At 40.4% G+C, this 24884-nt stretch overlaps 1 protein-coding gene across 2 annotated transcripts in view; it reads left to right on the top strand.

Moving 5' to 3' along the window:
- Positions 1 to 23162: 23162 nt before the first annotated feature.
- Positions 23163 to 24884, top strand: part of MAP3K1 (mitogen-activated protein kinase kinase kinase 1) — a 59100-nt gene continuing 57378 nt past the window's right edge. Inside the window, exon 1 of one of the 2 annotated variants that reach the window (XM_059492327.1) lies at positions 23163 to 23308. Coding sequence is in view for 1 of the 2 variants with exons in the window: in XM_059492328.1 (XP_059348311.1) it covers positions 23950 to 24425 (476 nt within the window). In the remaining variant the exon portion in view is untranslated. Of the gene's footprint in view, positions 23309 to 23928; positions 24426 to 24884 lie in introns of those variants that run through there. The other variant, XM_059492328.1, reaches the window with a different exon arrangement.

Genomic DNA, 24884 nt, shown 5'->3' with positions numbered 1-24884 from the left:
TTTCGTTTTTCATATTCCGTGTTTTCACATGTGCACCTCAGTTGCATTATGCATGCAACAGCAGATCACCTACAAATGCTGACTTGCAATGGCTTCCTTGAACTCTACTCTTTCTTCAGTTCCATTTGCAAGGAATTTGCTGATCAATATGCCCATAATAGGCTCCTCCACTCAGCAGAGAAGCTTCAGAGAAGCCGTTTAATGGCATTCTGTGTCATTAGGATGATGCTGCTTGAGCCGGGAGGTTGGAGCAGATGATCCTGTAGTCCTTTCCAGTCTTACCCATTCTGTGATTCTCTGATTGGTCACATTCTGTTGCTGAGAGGGTTTCGGACTGTGCTTTGGAATAGGTAGCCCCGCTCCTCAAACCTCCCCTGGATTTTTCCTGACAATTTATCTACAAAAACTAATACACTTTGACATTCTTTTCCCTTCCTACAACCCGGTTCCATGCTGTGTGATATTTCCTCCTACAATCTATACAGGAATACAGCATCTAATAACACACTTGAATTCAACTTTCCTTGAAAGCAACAAGGAAAGAATTAGGCCTGAGTTGCTGATACAGAATAGATACTATGAGTGATACGCAACACACCTCTAAGAGCTGCACAAATGGTTCCTACAGAACTATAGGCCTCCTCTTTAACAAATTGGGATAATTAGCATTGTAGTATACGTAGAGACAGAAGACTTCAGCAGCTTCCCTTTAGTGCAGTGGTTTGCTTGAAGACTGAAAGAAACATCACAAGAAAATTACCAGACTCACCTGTGTTCCTACTGCCTGAGATCAGGGCACAGTGTGTGAGATCAAGTGCTTTATTACAGCCTAGATCCTGCTGTATAATAAACCTTTTACAGAGTTTAGTCACGGGATACACCTCAAGAAACCTAAGCTTTCTTCAGAGCTAACTTGCCCAGAAGCTGGCCAGGTCACCTCACGCCATTTAGCTCCCCAGACTTTAGTTTCACCGTCACTGAAATGGGGCTAACGGTGTTTTCTTGTGGTGCTTTAAGATCAGCTGCTGAGAAAAGATATTTTGTTATTATTTACGTAAAAATCTGTATGACTTTGTGAGAACTACGCAAAAATAAAGAGAGGATTAATACTTTCCCTGAAGAGCCTAACAAAGGACACGAATCTCCCCGAGGCAGGGAAATACTATTGTCACCCTGCAGCAGGTGGGCAACCAACCACAGGCTACCCCTGCTGCTTTCTCATCACAACCACCTCACAGCCCCTTCACACTGACACACAAACCCAAAACTCTCTGGACACCTGCCCTCCCACCAGCACCCTGCTACAAAGTCACATTGCTTCACAGCTGACCTTGATCGAGATCCGGATCCTTGTAGCCATAGAACAAGGTGACAAGCACAGGCATTAAGGTTCCACCCAAAAGAGAGTTTGGCTATTCAAAATTATGAGTTCAGAGGCAATCATCAGCCACAGTAAGTGTGCAACAGAAGCACGTGGAAAATGGGAGGTCAGGTAAACCATCTGAATCAGCCAGTGAGAGGAGAAGTGAAATCTCCCACGCAAGCAGCCTACAGCTGGCTATTACATCTTGGCAGCAGAGTGAAATTTGAAAAACAGAGAAAGACAAAGCGAAAGAAAGTGGCTAATTTAGATGCCTTCAGATCAGGATTTCAGATGGAAGACAGTGCGTCCCAGCAGACAATGTATTTTATAAACAATGCTCCCAAGCTCTTTCCCCTGCAGACTCACAAGTGTGCAGCAGGCTGATCTTCACAGGTTTTGTTTTGGGTGACTGGCTGTCCCTTGGGAAGAGCCTGGGCCAGCTCTGGACTAGTAAGTGAGATAAAACTACCCATACACTGAAAGTACTTCCTGCAATACTCAAGAGCTTCTTGCAAATCTAGCTTCCTGTTAGCTCGGGTACACTTGACCACAATCCTGCGTATTTCCTGTGCACCTAAGCACCACAGCTGGTCTGTGAATAGGGAAGAGTTAAATAGAACTTCCTGCCCTACCTCCCCCCCCACCCCCAAATTTTTTTCCCTCCCTCTTCAGCTTTCTGGCTACTCACAAATGATCAGCAGGTCATTTTCTAGAAGTCTTACACAGAGCTTCACAGAGAAAATACTGTCGCTATTATATTGCTTTTTGTGAGTCCTAGCTACTGACTTGTGGGAAAAGGAAAATAGTGTTATGTCCCACAGCACAGTAAGCAAAACATATTTCATTTTGGAGTAGACTACTATAAAAGCAAATACTAAAAATTGCTATATGAAAACCTCAAGGTATTCACCAAAACATTTTTCATCTTATTTTTTTAAAATGAAAATGGTGGTGTTTTTCTTCCTTTTATATATATAGAGGACACTTTTTTTCCCAGGATGCCTTCCTGGGAGTAAGTCTTTGGGATTCAAATGGAATTTAAAATTAAGCTTATTTATTTATTTAATCTGGCTAGATACATGACTGGCATTTGGTTGCATTGTTTCTTCTTACAGTAAGTAAGCAACAATTTTCTTTCTCATGCAGCATTTCATTCTTCATTTGGCAAGAGTTTAAACATATCAGTATTAGCAATTGTAACCACATCCTGAAATAAACCCACTGATGTGCAAGATACCTCCTAGTCTTCTTTTAATTTCAATTAAAAGTTAGGAGAAACTCTTCCAGAAGGAAACATAACCACAAGCAAACTATTTTAATGCTGTAAGGACTAACACTCCGGCAAAGCTAAACACAGCTCGCTGTAAATTACAGGGAAGACTTTCCAGGAGTATGAAGGGATATAAGCAGACTAAATTGACTTTTTTCACTAGAAGAAATGACAAAAAACCACATGACAGAAAGACAAGTCATCTGTCTAATGGTTAAATGAAGACCCAAGGTAATGTTACTATGACTACAGTTGTGATTATTCTCCATATTACTATTCGGATTTATGCCCATCCTTGCAGACAGATTTCCAATGTGCAAGCACAGAGGATAGCAACCTCTCTTACAAAAAACATCTGCATAAAAGACCAGCCAAAATGGAGGAGTGAAGAGATGCCCACTTGTAAATTATCTAAGAGTAAGCAGGGTTGTGATAGAGCTGTAGGTTTGCTGAGGACAAACTGGAGAGAAAGCAGAGCCTGTAGGGCCACCACTCTGTGTTTTATATAAACAGATACTCCCGTGTCCTGACCTCTGGGGCCAAGAAGATATTCTTGTTCAAGGTCACAAGGAAAACAGAAGATGTAAATAGAGCCTGGCAGTTTTTGAAGGAGAAAGGCCCTAATTACATGGAGACAGACAGACAGGCTGCCTGTGGAGAGCTAGCTCTGCTAGCTAAGCATGGTGTAAACTAGGCACCTCCTGAAGAGCTTTCCCATTTAGTAATCACTTACAAGATAGCTAACCAAAGTGAAATCCCCTGTATTTCATTAACAGATACTGTCACTAAAATGAAACTGACTTCCTGGATTCTTTTCAACAAAGCTACCAAAAATAGTCTCAGTCCACTGCCAAAAAATCAACGCAGTCCAAATTCCCATGGAGAGAATCAGTGTGTGCTTTTTACTTTGTATAATTACTCACCAATTAATGACATGTACCTCACTTGGAGTCCAGGAGCCAATACCATCATCCATAAAAAGGAGGCTGTGTAGTACACCATTTCTTTCTTTTTGTGTGTGTTGAAAGAAGAATGCTTATAGTAAAATAAGGTACTTGAGACAACATTGTATTTAGGGTCATTAGATGGATCAGATAGAAAATACACTGTTCTAAAAAAAAAGTATTTGTCAATGTCTTTATGTTAAGACTAAATAAGGTTAACAGAAGTATGTATAGAAGTCTGGGGAATCTGAGAGCCAAATCTCATGAGATGCCTCATCTTACTCAGAGAATTAAACATTTTTTAATCTCTGTAACCAGCCTAAGTGACTTGAAAAGAATAATAATTGAATAACTCACAATATCAGATCAAAAAGACATACTAATTCTCTTTAACATTTCATCAGAAAGAAAAAAACCCAAAATAAATCATTGTTTCTTTGGTGCTCTTAACTGCTGCAGGCCTTCACTCCATAGTTATGGGACACTACTCTTTAACTAACAGCAGCTTTTTGCAGTTTAATTTCAGCAAAAGTAATCTTTGGGGCACTCTGGACGAACCCAGATGTCTCTTCAGAACTGCTTTAAAATTAAGCACTTGCGGCTAAGCTTGTATGTTCATCTGTCAGCTATAGAAGTTTGTTTGCATGATAGGCTGTACTATTAGCATTCAATTTCTGTATCTCTTCTGAGCTTTGTGTGAGGCTCTGATATATACTTGCCTTTGAAATAGGGCAGAATCAATATTGTTTCAGTTGTGATTAGGTTCATTTTGTGTGCAAGATACACAAGAAACTCTCATCCTTAAAAGTATTTCCCTGCAACACAACCCTGTCATTGTGAAAGGGAACAGGAAATGCTGTGAAAATTGGAGATGGTTAAAGTCAGAAGAATGTTAATTATGTAGTGGGAAGTTTGCTGAAACAATGCTTTTCAACCTTGCTCTGTTTGGAAGGCCTCAAAAATCTGCAAGTGTATATAAACCACTTATCAGAAAAAGAAATTTACTTGCTAATGTATTTGTGCTTGGGTTTTCCTTCACGCTTCAGAGGAGTAGCTTCTGACTACAGCACGGGAGTAGAGATTCCTTCTTCAGAAACCAGGATATGCCACAGGTTCTTCATGATGTCCTGTGGTGACAATCTCAGTTACTAGGATTTTAACCACAGAAAATGTATTTCATTCAGCAACAGCATGCTCAAATAGCCTCTCTGTTTGAGTTGTTGCAAAGAAAAGTCAAGCTAGTGTCTTCTGAAAATTGTTTGGATTTTTCTTGACTGATTACTATACAGCTTTAATAATCCTTAATTTGATACTTCCTGTCATCATGGATGACCTATTTCCAACACAATAATTCTTAATTCTCAGTGTTAGCTAGCATGGGATGTGATGTTCCTTGGTTACAAAGCTATGACCTTGCTGAATAGTATTGTATAATTTGACCATACTTACTGATCAATTTATATCTTAGAACACTTATTTGTCCATTTTTAAAATATAAAGGGAAATAATGTCAGTATCTATCTCCTTTCTTTCCCAATTTTATCTAGTAAAGGTTTTTACATTTCATCCCTCTACATTTCATACCTGAAAACAAAGCTATAAATTCTCTCAGAAATATGCAACATACATGATAATCAAAGTATCACCTGTGTGTAACCATTCCGTAAGCAAAGAGCCTTAATGTGTTCACATCTTTGCTTTGTCTTTAGAGAAATAGAATTCCAGGATAATTTTCTCATATTTTGGAAGATTTTAGACCCCATATATTATTTCTTATTCAAGTACAAGAAGCATTGACATTGTAGGTATTCTTTCTTTCATAAATATTTAGTAAAGGTCTATTTCTTGCACACAGATGCCCTGCTCCTCTGAGCTTTAGGAAATTATGATACCTTCCCAGGATGAATCATAAGAAAAGATTATTGCTAGATTGAATTTCAACAGTGAGAGCCTATAGCCTTCAGCACAAGTAATCAACCTTGGTTACAAAAATATTTGGTTATTTTTAGTAAATGAAAAGTTTTGAATTTACACTTCAACACAATTTTTAATTTTTTCCTGTATCTCCATGTTCATACTGTATTTCATTACTGGTTGTATTTACAAGGCTTAGAGAAACTGAAAGGAAACAAGAAGGAGGGCTTATAGTTTACAGGCACTTTGTTGTATAAAAATACTTACACTGATCATAAAAAAAGTATAAACATCTGGTGTGTATGAGAGACAAGTGCATATTTCCTGATTGTCAAAAATCTGCATCTACCAAAGCAGTCATTACACATGGTTTGGAAATAAAATTTGATTGTTTATTGACATTTTCAACAGAAAGCTGTGTTTCCTATTTATCTTCTTACTAACAGCTTTAAGCTTGTGATTTGATTCTTTTTTGTGAGCAAGATATAGGAAAACCTCTCATCCTTGGAAGTATTTCCCCAAAATGTGGGCAGACAACACCCTGAATTTTGTAAACATGTGTTTGTACAGGGGTTCAAACCATGTGGAAATAGTATGAGTACACTCACAAAAGATACAGCTCAGACCTTTTGTCTGCCTGCTTTCTGTATCCAATAATGTATTTTTGCTCTTCTGACATGGCATTTTATTGCCTCGAAGTGACTTTTATCTATGCTGCAATTCCTCCTTCTTTTTCCCTTAAGTATTGACAATATTCTGAGTGGCTGAGGGCATTGAAGGCCCTGAGGTGACTGCTTGTCTAAGGACAGAATAACATGAACTGCAGAGCAGAGCCCAGGCACGCAATCCTAGCTCACTCAGAGCCAGCCTTTGGTTTGCAAGGCTGCCCCATTTTCTCTGCGATCAGGGCACAGCATCCTGCTAAGTGTGCATTGTGCCCTGGCTGCAGCTTTGCTTCCAGAGCAACACATGAATGTACAGCCATGCACATTTTTAATTAAATTTTCCAGTGGTCACGTCCACAAGCCTGCAGGAACAGAATCTGTAGTGCAGCTCTGTAATAGATATACTGAAATATATATTCTGGATATTTTTTTCACTGTACATATCGAAATGCAAATGACAGGGTTTTACTTCTGTTGAGAGATTAATGATACTTAACCATGCATGTACATCGGGTAACTTAAAATCCAGGAAAGTGCCTCTGTTCCTTTGAAAGTGATTCTGTCCCTTGGCTCACAGTTGTGGACAGCGCTGTGCATGGGTGCATCTGAAGTCCCCAGCACTGCAGCCTGGTAAGAGCAGTGATTTTCCTGAAGGGTAAAATAATAGTCTCTTGCACTGAAATTCCAGCTAACCAGAGAGCCTTCAAATGGTGTGAAAGAAATATATATGTAACAAGTTCTTTAATCCCTCAGGACCTGATGTCCCATAACAGATTCCTAGTCAATTGTAAAGAGTTATCAGGGTCATGTTAAACTCTATATGCTTTTGTAGTTAGCACTTAATAAATATCTGCAACATGACAAGTTTCGTGGCCAGCTGAGTAACCTACCCAGTGTTCCCCAGACAATGGGGTATGAAGAGGCATTCCAGCACAGATATCACCATCATATCACCATGAGTGCCAGCATGTTTAGTTTACTTCATCACCATAAGGCAGTGATAAAACTTTTTATAAGCTGTGTTTTGGAAAATGCATCTTGGCCAAAAAGAAAGATCTTGACCTTTCTATTCTCTTTTTGAGTCCAGGAAAGTATGTTTAACCCTGAAATATCACTTTGCTATAAAAAACCTTCTATTTATGTTAGACACCACTGCCTCCTCCCATGTCTAGATTCATGTGTTACTTTATATTTTCAAGAGGGAAATTAATCTTCCTTTGCCTTTAACATAAGTGCCATAGGAATATGTTTTCCTACTAATGCCAATGCAAATTTTATTCCAAACTCCATAGTGAAGGCAGATATTCCCTAATCTGTCCCTCTGCCCCTGTTAGCATCTGGTACATTACAGAGAAGCAGAGCCAAAACTCTAACAATAGAGTTCAGACAAGGCACCCCATGCTGTACAGCAGTAAGAACAGTCTAATCTTTTATAAACTGTAAATTACTTTTCCTGACCATAGGCTTTCTTGTGTATCAAGCTGACAAAAAAAAAAAAAAAAAAAAAAAAAAAAAAAAGATTTTTTTGGAGGGAAGGAAAGGGGCAAACCTTTCATTGATCACTTTATTTTTTCTAGGCATGAAGATAATTATTCCCCCAATTTGTGCAATGAGAAATAAGTTGAGAATATATGCATCAAGTCTGAAATTTTTCCTGTTATGACAAAAAGCTATACATGGTTTTACAGAGAATAAACTACTTAATTTAGGCTACAAATCACTTGTTGATAAAGCCGTTACATTTCATAAAAGTACTATGTTTTTGTGATGGAAGCAACTATGAGGCTCCCTTGTCCAGGCATAATACCACAGGTTATGTATGACAGCAGTACTAATTTCATACAGTGCTACTGCTGCAATCCTTTCCTGCCCTGGAAGTCTTGATCTCCCATTTAGAAACATGAACCTTTCTCATGATCATTCCTTAGTCTCAGACAGTCAGCTGTATATGAGATGAGGATATGTAACCTTGAAGAAATGTAGTAGTATTGGCATTTAGAAATCACTCTGTAGTCTTTTTTAGTTGCTACCACAATCTACCCAAGAGCTGAACAAGAAATTATTCTTATTGATCTAATTATTCTAACCCAATCCAGCCTGCAAAATGACCAATACCTTCTCTTTTCAGACATGGTCAGTCATCACAGACATTACTCTAACTGTTTACTTATTTGACTAGCTCTGTAAGAAGAAAACTAATAATAAATAAAATTATTCCATGAAATGCTTGTAATTCTTTTTTCTTTCTTCTTCTAATTACAACTGTTAGAGGGTGTATTTTCATGGACTTAAAAAATTACAGAGCTTTATATTATAAAAATAAGGGTAATCAAAAGTAAACTTATGCTCTACTCTCAATAACATTGAATTTTCTTTTAGAGTAATATGATGCTGCATATCTATTTTGAAGTAAGTTCTCCTAAGTAAGTAGTACTGAGTGATTCACATGAGCAAAGGATACAATATCAATGCACCTGACCACCTCTTTACAGTGAAGAAAGTATCATACATAGAAAACGTCATTCTTGGGTGTTGTTAAAAGCAGGTTTTCCCTCCATTTTACACTCGTCACCCAGCTGATGAGTGCTTGTACAGGTCACACAGATTTCAGTAGTCTTTAAAATTGTCCTTATTTTACATAGTGTAGACTGAGGGCACACATAATTTTTTTCAATTTTTTCTTTTTGAGATCAGTTCCATTTGTCTAAATGCAAGATGCTTCCTTACATCACTTGCAAGATAAACATTGCTCTAAGGGATGGTATAATGCTTATTTCCTTTCAGACCTTGGAATTTTGATCTCCAAAATGGCTCTGGTAGAACTTTTCTTATTTACAGGTTGTTAAAAGGTGTGAATGCATTGCATCTGAAAGAATACTGAAATTTTGCATGACTACTCTACATTTACAAATACAGAGTTTTCTGCGCTGTGTGCGTGCAGCGCTGTATCCGTATGATCATGATTCATCTCCTCTGTCTTTCTCAGCTGCTAATTCCTTGCCAAGTTTCACTGCTGGGTGCTTTGTAGTGTATAAAGATTTGAAATCAGTATGAAGCTGGCAACAATTTGAGAAATAAGTTAAAAGAGCCCAATGCATTATTTATTTTTAAAGTCCTGGACAGTTTTCTTTCTCAAGTTAGTAGCATAAATCACCCCTTTTGGGTCTTGGGCTAGGCCTCTTTCAGTTGATGTTTCACAACATCTGTTTCACAATGCTGAGGCAACAGACAGACTAGTCTTCCTTGGCAACAGGCATTGCTTGCTATCCATTTATATTTCTTTTTAAATATCACTATAAAATTAGGCAGGAGGGGTTTCTGCAAAAAGAAATTTTAATATCATTGCCTTAAGTTAGTGATGAGATTAATGCTTATCTCTGCCTATAATTGCAAGAACTTTCTGATGTGTAATTGATATATCCTGATGAAACTTCAAGTGCCTCTAGCTTCTTCTCAGCAAGTACATGGGATTGCTCATGGGAGGCAGATGGGAGAGCTGAGGTGATGAACCTGGGTTTAGGTCCCTGGGACCACATCACTGAGTCAAAGTCCCAGTGAAGGGGAGTGCTGCTGCAAAGCACATATTCTCTGGCTGCTCTTACTGGCTTTGCCAACTTGCTGCCTTTTTCTCTTGGCTTCCCAGTGCAAAAGAAAGCATGTTGTGCTTTGATGCTGTGTGGGTATCACAGGCCTGCAGCGGGACACGTTTGTAACTTATCTTTACAACAATGTAATATAACAAGGACCTGTCCATCCTCTGGCCCTTAGAATTCTCCTGCTGCTACAGGCAGATGATTTGCTCTTGCTCCAAAGCACACAGGTATGGTGATTTCTTGTCTGAAGACAATAAACTGGATCATTTCCTCATTCTTCTTATTTACAGAAGGAAATATTAGAAGTCACAAATATGAATGGGCTGACAGTCATCCGTATTGCCTTGTTCAGGGTCTTTGATGTTGCAGACTCAGAAAACATTTTTTTGTGCATTGTGTCTTGAAATCAGGAACACTTTGATCTACATTTAACTGCATGTACTCATGGCCTTTATTTACATAGTTCAGATATTAGGGAATGACACTTCTGATCATAAAAGCAGTACTGCTGGTCTTTTAAAAACATGCTATAAACACATGTATTCTCCAGCTCCAGTGTTTGGAGGTTTATGCTCCCAAAATGTTCTAATTTTCAGGTGGTGAAAAAAAAAATCCCTGCTTATAAAAACCCACAAACTAAAGTAAAGCAAATTAATAAAAAACACGTTTATTTAATTTAAAATGAGGCAAGGGAAGAGCTTTCTTCATACAGCAACCGTAGGAAATGTAAAATGTGAACAGGTAGAAATCTATGCCCTATTCCTGCACAGTTTTATTTGCAGCAAGTTTATCCACATGTGTATCTTAATATCCTGTACTGTATTCTTCTTTAAATATGCATTGGCACAAAGCCCGCGCATCATTTTACCCTTCCAAAAGTATTGTAATATATATTTCAGAATTTTCAACAAAAATAAGATTATTTAATTGAAACTTCATTTAATTTATTGCATATAATTTTCCTTCTTTATCAAGTCATGCCAGATGCATGAGCCGACAGTTTGACAGCTGTTCTTCATTTGATGGTACTGTCAGCAGTTACATAAAAGGATAACATATGATTTTTGTGAACAAAATTCAGCAGGAGTCCTGATTTAGTGTCTTAGAATATGCCTAATATGTATCTGTTGCTCTGTATATAATTTTTTTTTTCAGCACAAGTAAAAAACTAGTGAAAAGTCCCCCAGGACTTTAAATATTACTTCTTCATAGTAATAATAAAAGTAATAATAATTTTTTTACTTTTCTATATCTGAAGTGATGATTTCTAGAGTTGTAAAATGACCACAGTGAATTTGTGTCCAAGAACTCTAATGTACTCATGTTTATATAGTCTGCTTCTAATTTTGTCTTGATGTACACATATTTCTCATAGCAAGATACTGTTCTGTGAATGAGTTTAGCAGGAGACACTGAATAAATACCATTGACTTCCACTCTAAGCAAAATAACTTTGATAACTTCGATAAATGCCCACCCTAATTCTGCTTTAGTGTTGCTTTAGCAACTATTCATCATCAAATGTTCTGGGAAAACCCAGCAGTATAAAAGATTATTCATAGTTATACAGCAATGTATAGAGATGTGTGAAACTAAATATATTTTAGATATCCTCAAAGAAAGGCCTTAAACATAAGTACGTCATTGTTTTAGAAATATAATACTTCTACCCAAAGTTTACCACTGTGGTCAGAACAAAAACTATATGCCAAACACTGTTCAAGATGTGATTACATTTGTATGTATGAATTGTTCCCTTAACTTCTTCTGCCTTGTTCTAATTACTAGTAATGCTAATTAAATTATTTAATATATGAAAATTATAGTTTCAGATTGACTATTCCCCACACAGCATATAACATGGATGTTTATACTTCTCTTGGTTTGCCTTTTTCCCTGAACAAAATATGTATCTGTCTTCTTAGTTCTAGCTGGGACTCAATCACAAAATGAAATTGTGGTGCCTTTCCCATGATCACATCCTTCTTCAAGTCAGTTGCCTTCAGAAGTCAAGGCCAAAAAAGTTAGACAAAGAAAAAGGTTACAGATTACAATGACCATGCTGATCTGCAATTTTCTCTATTTTATTGCAAAGGGAAAGAAGAATACCAAGATCTAGAAAAAGGGCTAAGTATCATTTGTAACAGGAACTCAGTTTCTTATTCATCAGTAAAACTGAGTTAATGACAGTGACCAATAAATAAAATGCTTCTGCACACAAGACCTGGCTAATATAAAAACCCAATTAATCCCTCTTCTACCCTAGCAGAGAGAGCGTACCATAGAAAATTGAGTATTTCCATTTTTCTGAAATGAAGAACTTTCCCAATTCAGTAATTCTGCAAGACATTATCCATTCTCACGATGGTGGGTTGGGGTTTTTTTCAGCTACTACAGGCCAATTTAAATGCAAGACCTGTTGCATTCACATCAGGACTATTGAAGTGTTGCTTGGAAGGACTCTCCTGAAAACATGCAGATCAGCCTCCTGCTAAAGGCAAGATTTTGCCAGCACAAAACCAGGTCAGTTGTGGGGCTGTTTAACTCAGCCTTGGAAACCTCCAAAGATGAAGGCATGACTACCTCCCTAAGATCCAGTGGTAGAAGAAGAACATTTAATAGAAAAATATTCACCAGCAGACTAGCACCTGATAGCCCAGTGTTAGGACAGCCTTACTGATCTTACTGATAATATAAGCTCCACTTATCTCAGCATTCTGAAGATACATGGAAAGTGAGGTGGTGTTTCAGTACTTGTTTAAAGGAATAAACTTGTTTATTCCTTCCTGCTCCTTGTTAAAGCAGTTGTATCTTCACACGTTGGCTGATTAACATCCTGCTATAGTACTGTACTTTGACTCTTAGATGGTTTACTTGTATCTGAATATAACTTCGGAATGAATTATCCATGGCCTGACTTTGATGGAGAAAGAGAGGCTCTAGATATTTTATAGGTGCTTCCAATATTTTTCACATGGCAAACCCTAAAATATGAACTGTTATTCTATTTTAAAAATAAAACAATACTCCACCACTTTACAGTACACCAATAAGACCTATTATTTCAGGGGTTTTTTTAAGTTTAATGTGATTGCCATAAAATCACTGATGTATCATTAAAATGTTAGCAGAAATTGGATCCTCAAAGTACATTCATGTCAGAAAAACTTGACAACCCCGTGTGGTTTTGTGGCTGAAACACTGAATTGGGCAGACAGTGTTTTTTATTCCCAGCTTTCTACTTGCACACAGTAGGCAAATAATTTCATATGTTCTTGATCTGAAAAACAGAGCAAATGGCAGTAACCTACTTTACAAAGTGTTTTGAGATATATTGAGGAAAAAAACTAATTGAAAGATTTGCTGATACTAAATAAAATGTCTTATCTCTGGAAATTACTCAAGAGGGCTTCAAATCTCCATACAAGCAGATTACTCTGATTGAAATATGTTCCTTAAGAAACTGATTCAGTTAAATCATTGCAATTTCTGTGGTACAAGCAAGACCAAAGAAAAAGCCAAAGCTTTGTAGGTCAAGCAGCGTAGGGTAAAATTTTCTGAAGCAAGCACTTCAGTCTTGATCAGTTCTCATTAGCTTTCACCTCTTCCTGTTTTAGCTTCCGATCACACTGTACAAATGAACATGCAAATAACAGCAAACAAAGTCCGGCCTTTTTACCTGAAGCTAAACCACACATTACTGGCTGTGCAATATAAACTATATTTGAAACGTTCAGTAGATTGTGCAGTCATGGAAGACAATTAAAAAGAACTAAGGAACAACCTGTGCCAGACATGAACTTCCTAGTGTATTTTAAAGTAAAGATGATTCATTTTGGCAGCAGTTCAAAACCTGGCAGTGGGTAGAGGGGGAGACTTAGCCTGAAGGATAGATTGTGTTGTCGCTGTCATCCTTCCTCATAGTTTTGTCTGGAACAGCTTAAGAGCCTTTTCAGCAAAGCATGCTGAATCAACTTATTTTTGGCCAGCTCAGTGTGCTTTTTGCTGAGCCCAGTGCAGGCAAAGAGGAGGGTGTGACCAGTACAGCCCTCTTTATTCTGCAGACTTCCTAGCCCCTTGTCATAATTTCTACTACCCAGAACTAGTTAAAATTGAACAGGATTCATTGCCCAAGGAGTCTTGTGATAGGAGTTGTAGCTTTTGTTCATGTTCTTTAAGGGCTGAGGAGCTGTGTTATTCGCTATAATGCCACCACAATCCCCTGTGTCTGACTCATATAATCTAAAAAATTATTAGAGCTTAAAAATATTCATGAGGGTTTTTTTGCTGTAACTGGAAGACAGAATAAGTACCTTGGAATGTAATGACCTAGATGAATTAGTTCAATCCTAGATTACTTTCTATTAATTTGTGTGGTAAGTACATCTGTCTGCAGTGAAGAGAATGAAACATTCTGCTTTACATGAGTTGATAAGCATTCCTGAAAGAGCACTTTGATGTTTGAATCTAAGAGAAACAGCATCTTAAATGTAGTCAATGATATCTACACCAAGAAACACTGAACACAAGATGTCTCTCTCTAAAACATTACTTGCTGGGGCAAATAGGCTATGATATGACATGGAAGCCCTTTTATTATTTCATAAGGAAATGGGCCAATGCCCAGTGTCCAGAGCAGTTGGTCTCATCTGATATCATTCCCAGCTTAGACCATGATTTTTCTGAGTCATAGCACTTTTCTGAGTGATTTCATTTGTCCGTGCTTTAGGAGTTGTTATACAAATACAGCGTGGATAGTTACAGAATTACACTATTAAAAGTGTAGAGCCACCTAAGCAGTTCACCTAACAACAAATACTGTGTTTAAGGAGATCTTCATATCACTATTAACATACCTCTCAGAGACAATAACATACAGAATTTTGGTTTATCAGAAGTACCTTTCATTTTTTAAGAGGTTCTTCTGAAACTGAATTTCTCATAGGGATAATATAATTATCAGAATCATTAAAGCTGGGCTTTGGGAAAGAGAGGACACAGATGTTGCCTTCCTGGGCCTAGGGACCAGGAGTGCAGGGAGCAGGAATGGCAGCAGAATCCTTTCCCTATCCCTGGAGTTTACCCATCAGGGCCATGACTGGTGCTCTGCAAAAGCTTAGCTAAGATTGCAAAGGAGAAGTAGACAGATTTTGCCTCTCTAATTCTTGAGCTTCTGTATATCCTCTTCTAGACCAATGAATGCCAAAATACTCACAAAATCGTATGCGAAGCTTAGGCTTACTAGCAACATTTTCATTCATACTTTCCCATCTTCTGCAACAAGACTAGAATGTGAGACATCAGTGGAATTCAGACCTCTGACCTTCTGAATATTCACAATGAGCATGCTTTGAAAGCATCATACACTTCAATCTCAGGACAGCTTTTGTTGTCTTTGGTGTGGTACAATTACTAAAATAAGATGGTTGGAATGCCTTTCCATGTACCAAAACAAACACCTTCACATGGTTCTGTAACATGCATCTGCACCAAATATACTAAGGCTGTGGTTTTAAACAAATTGTTTGACATGTTTACAAAACTAGTCTAAGTTTCAGATATGAATCACTGTTATTCCAAAAAGTAACAGTTTATCTCATGCTTTGTTGAAAGCAGAGGAAATGGAAACATTTTCTCTTCATAGCTATGACTTTGCCTTTCTTGACATCATCAAAATGCATTTGAATTTAACTTATCTACTTTCAATACTTTAAAAAAGAGGGAAGAATGGAGAAGACAGAAGTTTATCATACATACCTCTTTAACATGCTGTCATTAGTGATATTTTAGAATGAAAAATAAGAACCAAAGACAATACTAAAGAGAAAATATTATAAAGAATTTTGTATTTATTGACTGATTAACATACACGAGTTAGAGAAATAGCACTGGTTTATTTTATATTTAAAGACGTTGCTTTACACCATTTCTATTAGGGGAAACATGGCATTTGAAAAATAGGATTTTTTAAACTTTCTGCAGGCTTTTCCAATTTGCCATATTCTTCTTTCATAACTTTCTCTGATGATACTTTTCAGATGCTCTTCAGCTGTCTTCAAACACTGGACTACTTAATATGATAAAAAGATGAGCTATGTTGTTCTTTGATACCTATACACTCATGGAGTAGGGTATATACTACCCTAAATTCTTCAAAATCTGAAAGAGCAGCTTCTGGTGGACATGTACAATGTTCTACAGAAATATATATCACATCAGACCATTGTGTTGAAATTGAAGATTCCCACAATGCAAATCTGAGTCTTAAGAATCTGGGGGGGATTTTTAGAAATTTGGAAAAGAAAGGGAATCTAGTCAGGGAAAAAAAAAGATAGCTAGGTGCTGCTTAAAGATGCAGCAAAAGGCAATCTCCTCTACTAAAATTTAGTTGGCAGGATAAGAGAATAAAGGATTGACCTGAAGTTGAAGGGTGCTTTCATATACAAAGAGAAAGGTGCCTTTCCTCAAGGTTTAATGAGTTTACACCTGCAGATTAACATATATCAAAGCTAGGCTTTCCTCATATTTAAAATGCTATTTTGTTGCTGAAACAATGTGCAAGTGTTTCTACTAAAGTAAATCCAAATAAATCTGAGTTCTTTGTGAGAAAGAAGGAATATGTGTTGTCACAATTCATAGTAAATATGGGGAGTTAGAATACACAAAGAAATTTGAGAAAAATTCAGGAAGTTCTGGGTTTAGGAACTCAAAAATAAGTAGTATAATTTTCTTTATTTAATATCAACAGTCTACATTTTATTTTATCCCTCCATACTTCATATATACATATTTCACTTAGAGGCTGAAAGAAGTTGTTAGAACATGGCTGCAGTAGTTCTTACTATAGAGTGAAAGGTATGCTACCACCCTGTGAAGGATCCATCCTTTGTTCTGGTTAAACAGAGCAAACAAGTCGTTATAATCTCAAACTTCCATGACTAATATGGAAAAGTGTTAATACACATTCTTATCTTGGATAGAAATTAAAGGGGAGGCCATTCATGCAGCTTAAAATTAAGATGTTAGAAACCACCTAAAGAAATTAATATAATGAAATTGGTGCATATTTGTAAGCAAAATCACTTTCCAAATCTTGTGTGTAGAGGAATGAAACTAAATGCAGCATCTCAGTACTGTTCCTTCGGTAATGAAGCTCAAGAGAAAATTGTGACATTTGTTTTTTAACTGATCTGACTTGCGCTGTTAGTGTCATGCACAGAAAACTGGATTAAGGCTGTTACACAACTAACTGGAAGTGGCTTGCATGGATAATACCTTCAACTGTAAGTCGCCAGTTATGCTCTGGAGACTTGCAAGCCTTGATTCAAAATCTGAAAACTTTTGGCTTGAACCACAAAGAACAAGGAAGATAGGCAATCAGTCAAAATAAATTGTGTATCCTACCTTGGCAAGCATTAGAGTAATGTCCCCTCCCAAATCCACACAAAATGTTCTGTCAAGATCATTCCTTGCTTCTCAAAGCCTTTCATAGTGCAAACACGTAGAGCATTTGAAGTCAGCTCAGTATTGTACACTGATAATATTTTTAGGTTACATCAGTGAGATGAAATGATCAAAATGAAAATTGCAAAACCACAAAATCTAATAGAAATCCATTAAAGGAGCAGCATATATAAGTAACACATATATTTATATGTATTTGCGTGTATTTATATTACATGAAAAATCACTTTACAAACGTCAAAGACCACCAACTAATGCAACAGCAATTTTCTGTGATTTCAGTACCTAACATAAGGATGATAAGCATGCAGAAAATTAAGGATTTTTCTATTCATGATTTATTGATAGGATTAGTATCCAGACATCATAAAAATTACAAATTAATTGGGTGTAGCAAAGGAAGCTATGATGTAGAACAGCTAGAGCTCTATAAATGAAAAACCTCAGGAACGGCAATCAAATTCCACAGGTATGTTTACATTGTGGAATAGACAGAATATTTTTTTTAAATATCATATCAGTAAAGTAGAACACGAGAAAAGTCAGAAATTTCTTTTGCAAAAATATATTTTATTTCTTTATATTTCTTTTGGAGCCAGCTTTTCGTGAATTACAAAGATAAGAGGATTGATTTTAATGCCAATCAAAGACTAGAACTGAAATGTTACTTTCCTCAGAAATCTCCAGTGCAATTTTCTCTTTCCAGAAATCACATGGGGAAGTTTTTTATGACTCCTGGACTTACTTATTTATGCACAGAAGACGTTGAAAGAACAACATGTTCAAAACACTTTGTCATTAGATAGGCAAATGCCTACTACTGATGTCCAGATCATATGGTTTTTAAAGATGTTTAGTTTAGATGATAGCTTTGGACACCAGGATTAAAAGGCTTTGGAAACACTGTTCTCAGGGACTGTGACTGTCACACAAGCAATAAATAGTGTTGTGCCAACTACATTGCTCAAGGGAATAACAGAGATTTAAAAGCCTTAGTAAAAAGACATGCAGACTTTTCTAAAGAAAAGGCTGCTGGTGGTGGTGACGGTAGAGACCTGACTGTTTGGACATAAAGGATACCAGAATTATTCTTAAGATCTGTAGACTCCCTGACATTGTCACAGCTAATAGCTGTTTGATTCACTTCCACCATGGTGCCAGAAAATTGGCAGGCTTGGCATAAAGGGGTCATATGATGAGCTAGGCATGGATGTTGCTGCTGAGTTTTATTTCCTCCAACAGCTGTGAGGTCCTTGGCAGGTCCACCTGCTGGATTTAGGAAGAGGAACAGCACTGCCATCACTGCTGGCCACCATAAATGGAAGCATATGGACATTATGACTGGTGGGCCAGGGTGGAATGAGCAGAAATGAAAAGGAGGGAGAGAATGTGGATGCCATTACTGCACCCAGAAATGATTATTCAGACATGCACTGGCTCTGGAGAAAGCAAGCAGGGTTCTCTGTGGAGAGTGTTCCTGCCAGTTCCTTGTCCATCTGGCAATTATTCAGGGAGGCAGTTATCCAGAGGTCTCTGTAAAATTGTGTCACTTCTGTCTGCTCTTCTTTTACAGATGTTCAAAAGGATTGTGTGGTATGTGCTGGATATATCAATCACACGGGACTGTTGCTTTACAGCCCACAGCCATGCTGAGATATACCAACCAGGCATTTAATGTTTGCTGGTGGTTGAATGTTGAACTGTCCTCTAGTTACTGCAGCTGGCACTGTGTGATTCTGCTGCTGGCAGAGCAAGGATGATGAGCAGCAGGAGGAGGAAAAGAATAACTGTAGGTTCCTCTTCAGTGGGAGTGAGGAAGTGGTCCTTCTTCCATCCTGTTGAGACAAAAATAAAAGTGAAATTCTTGCATCTGTTTCTCGGTAATTTGGAAATCTGTAGCTTCCAGGAACAAAGCTCCCACAATTTATTAAAAGCTGTGCTTCTATTTGTGTCTTTGACTCATAGAACAGAAAGAATAACAAACACCTAGGCTGAAAGAGATTTAACAGTGGTAGCAGCAGGGTGAAGGAAATTGAGCTCTCAGTGTTTTTCTGAGTCTGAAATGGTAGAGTTGCTTTCCCCCAGAGAGAGAATTAACAGATAGTGGTGTTTGCAATAGATGGAATTGTTGATCCAGATGAGAACTATGCTGTCAATTTACTAGTCTGGAAGAATATAAGAAAAAGAGCTTATAGCTGCAATAATTTTGGTAGATCTTCATAAGTGATGTATGAGAAGAGGTTTAAAAGGTTTTGCTCGGTTCATTAATACATTTCTTTTGAGCAAGAATTCATCTTGAAACTTAATAATATATCCCTCAGCCTTGTGTCATGCCTTAGGTAGGTAAATATATTTGTTACACAGTTACAGCTAGGAAATATTGAACCATGAAAGGATCATGACTTATTCAAGGCCAGAAAAGTCCTCTGTAGTACAGCCAAGAAGAATATCCAAGTTAGACATCAAGCTATCAATATTCTAAAGAATATCTAAGGTCAAAAATTGAACTGATTTCAGTAGTTAGTGCAAAATGTACAAACAAGTGATAAAAAAAAACAAGGCAGCAGATATACTGTACAAGGACTATGCTCTAGCTTGCTGATTGCTCCGTTGCCTGTTTTTGCCTGTCTTTCATACTTAAATTGCAAACTCTTTGGAAAGAGATCACCTTTTTGCTTTGGATCATATGGTACATAGACCAAAAGGTTCACCAGTTCATGAGTAGGTGCTACAGCAAAAAAAATTGTTAAGTGTAAGGAATGTGACTAGACAATGTAGGAGTGTTGTAAGTAGCATCACCACCATTATTTCTTAAAAGGAATAAGGGAACTGTTATTACTTGCTTTGGCAGAACAAGGAGATTTAAGTACAGCTCTTTCCTTATACTGTGTGTCTGAAACCTAGGTCAAAACATCACTCTCAGTTTCACAGATCCAAAAACCATTTTTCATGAAAGTTCAGTACCATGTGGACTGAAATGTGAGGGGAAAAAAAATCTTTAAATGTGTTTTCCATTAAAATATTTATGAAAAGCATAAGTAAAACACTAAGGAAAGAAATTTATAAATAGCAGTAGACTAGACATTCCCAGTGTGTGAGCAAAACCTCTATAATTTTCTGTAACAGATTCCAGTTTTACCTGACATTCTCTCTCCTGAGAAGTGGTACAGGATCCTGATTTTCTGAAGGACATTTCTTCTAGAAGGTATACCTTAATGCTATAAAGTAAGAATGGTGCATCAGCAAGATGGCAAAGCATTTCTACAGAAAACAGTAATGCCAGCATATTTTCAGTAAGACCTGGGAAAGTGGCATGAAAAGGTCCTCAGATTGGTTCTCATTTAGTTGCTTGACTTTTCCATTACATTACAGAGGAGTAAACAGGAAAGGATTTTGGCTTACGAGCAGGTTTGTTTTCCCTTTCTCACAACGGAAAGAATGAATAGAAGATCAAGGTGGGGATAAGTCTTTCTACAGAGACTAACAAGACATGGAGAATCCAGTTTGTATACAGTATTAAAACACTTTTTGCATGTTTAGTCAAGACCAGAAACTATGGATTGTGTTATGTCTCATATTTATTCTATTTGTGCATGATGATGCCTAGGTTATGTATTCAGGGGCACAGCAGATCCCTATCTCTAGCATGTTGAAAATTGTTGATTATTCATTACGCTGTTACAAGTTTTGTGCAACAAGGAAACTCCTTGGCTTGCAAAATCTTAGTGTGTTCCCAAACAGAAGTTTCTTTGTGTACAACAGTAGATGTTCCAAATATTGCACGATGCTAATTTGAGGCCAAAGGCCTCTGTTTCATAACAAACCCCGGGTGCCGTTGCTTGTGACTAAAAACTGCTAAAAGTCTCAGGTTACCTTCTAGAGCTGTGTTTTAGATGGACCGGGAAATAATTTGCGCAAGAGGTAACTGAGTGTCTTTCAGAGCTCTTCAGTAAGTTTTGCACTTTTTTTCAATCAGGTCAACTTGTTTATTTAAGTGCAAAAAAATTTTAAGAGCAAATGAGAAAACACAGATGTCAACCAGCATGTTCAATTTCTGATTTCAAAGTGGTAGAGCCTTTATATTGTGCATAAATCTGTGTTGCATGCCAGCAGTACACTACATAGTGTTCCAGAGTAAGGAATGGAAGGTGGGTTTTATTATCCACTGTGCTTCCTTCTCTGGCCAAGGCACTGTGGAGAAACACATTTTTGAAAAAAAATAAGGTGAATATAAGGATTATAGGCAGAATGTACTTTATTAGAATTGAAATTCAGACAGTAACGAAAGGATAAACAACCATTACAAGGCATGCCATGCATTTTTAAATGACAGAATTCTAAGGGTTTTCCACTTTGCCTCTTATCCAAAAGTAATGCAAAACCTTGACAGCACTTACTCAAAAGGCAAAGTAATGCCTTAACAGGAGTGGTGACAGCATCTGTCTCCTTTTAGCTATTTCTTACAGTGGTGCCTCCCACTGTCCCTGTATTTTATATTTTGCCCCGTTCTTAGCTGCTTTCCAGAAAACATTTCACCTCAGTGTTCATGCACATTCCTCAGTACCCCACTGCCACTCTGACATTTTCCTTGAATTTCCCATTTCCTTCTCCCCTGTTGGAGTCTTTACACCCTGAGAGAGCTGTCCCCTTGACCAGTCATACACGTTGTATACATCCTTACCTCCTAGATTTACTTTTATTGAAGATGTGCTTCTTCTTCTCTGTATTCTATTCCAACCAAACAATTCTGTTCTATTCCAACCAATCACTATGCAAAGGGATATTCCTCTTCCATTTGATGAGCATTTATAAAATACCAAAAGTCATCTTCTTGTTCTGTTGAAATGTCTTTAAAAGCATAGGGGTTTGTGTGGTTATTTTCTTTCTTTTTCCTGTAAATGTGATTTTATGGCAGAGAGGAATATTTTAAAAGATATAATAGTGCACTGATTTGCATGGAACTAATTTCATGCTGTGTCTACAAAGTGGATACTTTTGTTATCTTATTCCCATGAGTAACATTCTCACTTCCGTCAATGTGTCTTGGTCTAGGAATCTTCCAGAAAACTCTCTCTAATTTGCAGCAGAGGCTTGTCAAATACTACGTTTATGAAACTCAGAATTAATTTAGATCTCTGAGTTGTACATTACAAGAGACTATTAGATGATCTGCTTATCCCATACTTGCAAGATGACAATGAATTCAACTGACCTTCTCACAGCGTCCTTCACTGAAAAACTCGCACAAGGACAGTGGTGGTGCGGCATCTTGGCAGACCACCTAAATAATTCGCTCAAGGCCTTACCTATTGATATTATTCTGCAAGAATATAGAGCACAAAGAGTGTCCTCAGGCTTTTGTCTAGAGGGAAAAACTTCTTCCTATCTCCTCATCACATCCTCCAGCAAAGACCCTATGTTTAGGTCAGCCTCTGATGATATATGAAAGGCAAGAAATAATCTGCTTTCTGTTAGAAGCTAATTCTCACTCAACTGGTACTTCAGATGAAATCACTGATCCCAGCACATTGACCATACTAATAATCATTGTTGTGACGCTTAGTTACACTTGGATGTTACACCAAATTCTGAGAAATAAGCCTGAAATATTCAGCTTAAGTGCTTTGAACTGTGTGACTTCTACTTTATCTAAAAACCACACCGTTTTGAAAACAACCTTGTATGCACAGCAATATTCGGTTTTCGTTTTCTCATCTCAGATCAAAAAGCAAAACCACCCCAATGCGGTCGAGCGAAAATCCCGACAAGTAGAAAATTTACTTGAACCTCCCAAGGTTCGGTCATGTGATGTCTCCTGACTTTCTTCTGTCTCGCAGTCTTTCAGGAAACAGCCGCAGCGGTAGGTGTGCGTGGCAGGGTATAGCCCATCTGCATGTGCATTCCTGCGCACACATGGAGGCGGGCGCGCTCCGGGACATTAACGCTTCTCCGTCGTTTGCAGACACGGAGAAGGAGGACCTGAGCATGGGGGCAGCGGCGCCGGCCCACTGAGGGCAGCCCGGCGAAGGACGCGCGGAGGCTGCGAGCGAGGATGTGCATTTAATTTCCTACTGACTCCAGAGAGGGACGACCAGGTGAGCAGGGGCACACCGGAGAGGCGATTCCTCGGCCGCACGCAGCGAAGCACCGCGGGCGCTCCGCTGCTCCCGGCCGCTCGCCGGCTGCCAGGGCAATGCTGGGGACAGGAGAGGCTCACTTTAAGGGGGTGCGAGCGGGAGCGCTCCGAGATACGGGAACGGCTCCTCCGCGCCCCGCACGGGGGAGCCCGGCCCGCCCGCCCGGCCGTACCCGCCCCGGGGCCACCGGAGCCCCCGCAGCTCTTCCACACGTGGGGAGGGCCGCGTGGGGGCGGGGCCGCGCTTGGCGCCTCCACCGGCTCCCGGGCTCGGCGCGGCCGCACGGACGGACCCCGTCCGGCTCCAGTCCCGGCCGCAGCCCCAGCCCCCGCCCCGGCCCCGCGGAGCAACAGCAGCGGCGGCGGCAGGCGCGGCTCCCGCCCGGCTCCCGCCCCGCCCCGACACCTGCGCGGGGGCGGGCGGGGCGCGGCTCCGCGGCACCTACGGGCGCGGCCCCGCCCCCGGCGCCCGCCGCCGCCAATCCGCGCCCGCCGTCCGCCCCCGCCCTACGCCGTTTGCGCAGGCGGCGCCGTTTGCGCAGCGCGCTGTCCGCCGGCCGCCCCCGGTGCTCGGGAGCCCGATGTGACCCGACAGAGAAAATGGCGGCGGCGGCGGGGGATCGCGCCTCGTCATCGGGATTATCCTCGGGCGGCGGCGCGGAGGCGGCCGCCGCCGCCGCCTGCGGGAGCCTGAAAGGCGGCGTGGTGGCGGGGAGCGTCGCCGGGAGCGGCGGGGGGCTCTTGCGGGAGGCGGGCGGCGGCAGCCGAGAACAGCGCTCTGACTGGAGACGGAAGCAGCTGCGCAAAGTGCGGAGCGTGGAGCTGGACCGGCTGCCGGAGGCGCCCCTCTTCCTCGCCGCCGCCCCGGCCGCCTCCTCCTCTTCCTCCTCCTCCTCTCCGGAGCCCCCCGAGACGCTGCTGCTCCACTACCTGCCCGGGCCGCCGCGCTCCAGCCCCGCCAGCCCGGCTGCCTCCCCCAGCCGCTGCGCCGAGCTCCTGGAGCCGCTGCCGGCGGGGAGCCCGGCGGGGACGGACCCCGCCGCGGAGCGGAGGATGGAGCCGTCCCCCGCCGCGAGGTGAGGGGCGCCTACGGCTGGAGGGGCGGGCAAGGGTCGGTCCCGGCGGGCGCTGCGTGACAGCGGCGGCGTCGGGGCTGTTGCCGCGAACGGGGCTCCGGGCGGGCTCCGGCGTTCCCCCCTGGCCGCGGGCCGGTAGCGGATGCGGGGGCGGCGGAGCAGCCGCGGAGCGCAGCGCTGGGGCGCGGCGAGCACGGCTCGCCCGCCTTCCCGCGGGGCACCTGGTCCGGGGCTGAGGGAGGGGCACGGCCGGGCCGGGCTGCCCCGCCGGCCTCAGCTGTCAGCGGTGCGGGGCTGCGCGGGAGCCGAGCCGAGCCGCGGGGGGCGGCCCGTCTGGCTGCGGGGTGCGTTTGTGCTTGACTTCGGCCGGAGTCCCGAAAGGCTTTGAAGTGTGAGCTCGGGGCGGTGGCGGGGCCGGGGCCGGATGTGTCAGCAGCCATTGGGGCGCGGGGCGAGCGA

This window comes from Ammospiza nelsoni, chromosome Z, assembly GCF_027579445.1.
Source record: "Ammospiza nelsoni isolate bAmmNel1 chromosome Z, bAmmNel1.pri, whole genome shotgun sequence".
Taxonomy (NCBI): Eukaryota; Metazoa; Chordata; class Aves; order Passeriformes; family Passerellidae; genus Ammospiza; species Ammospiza nelsoni.
This window is presented reverse-complemented; position numbering and strand designations above follow the sequence as displayed.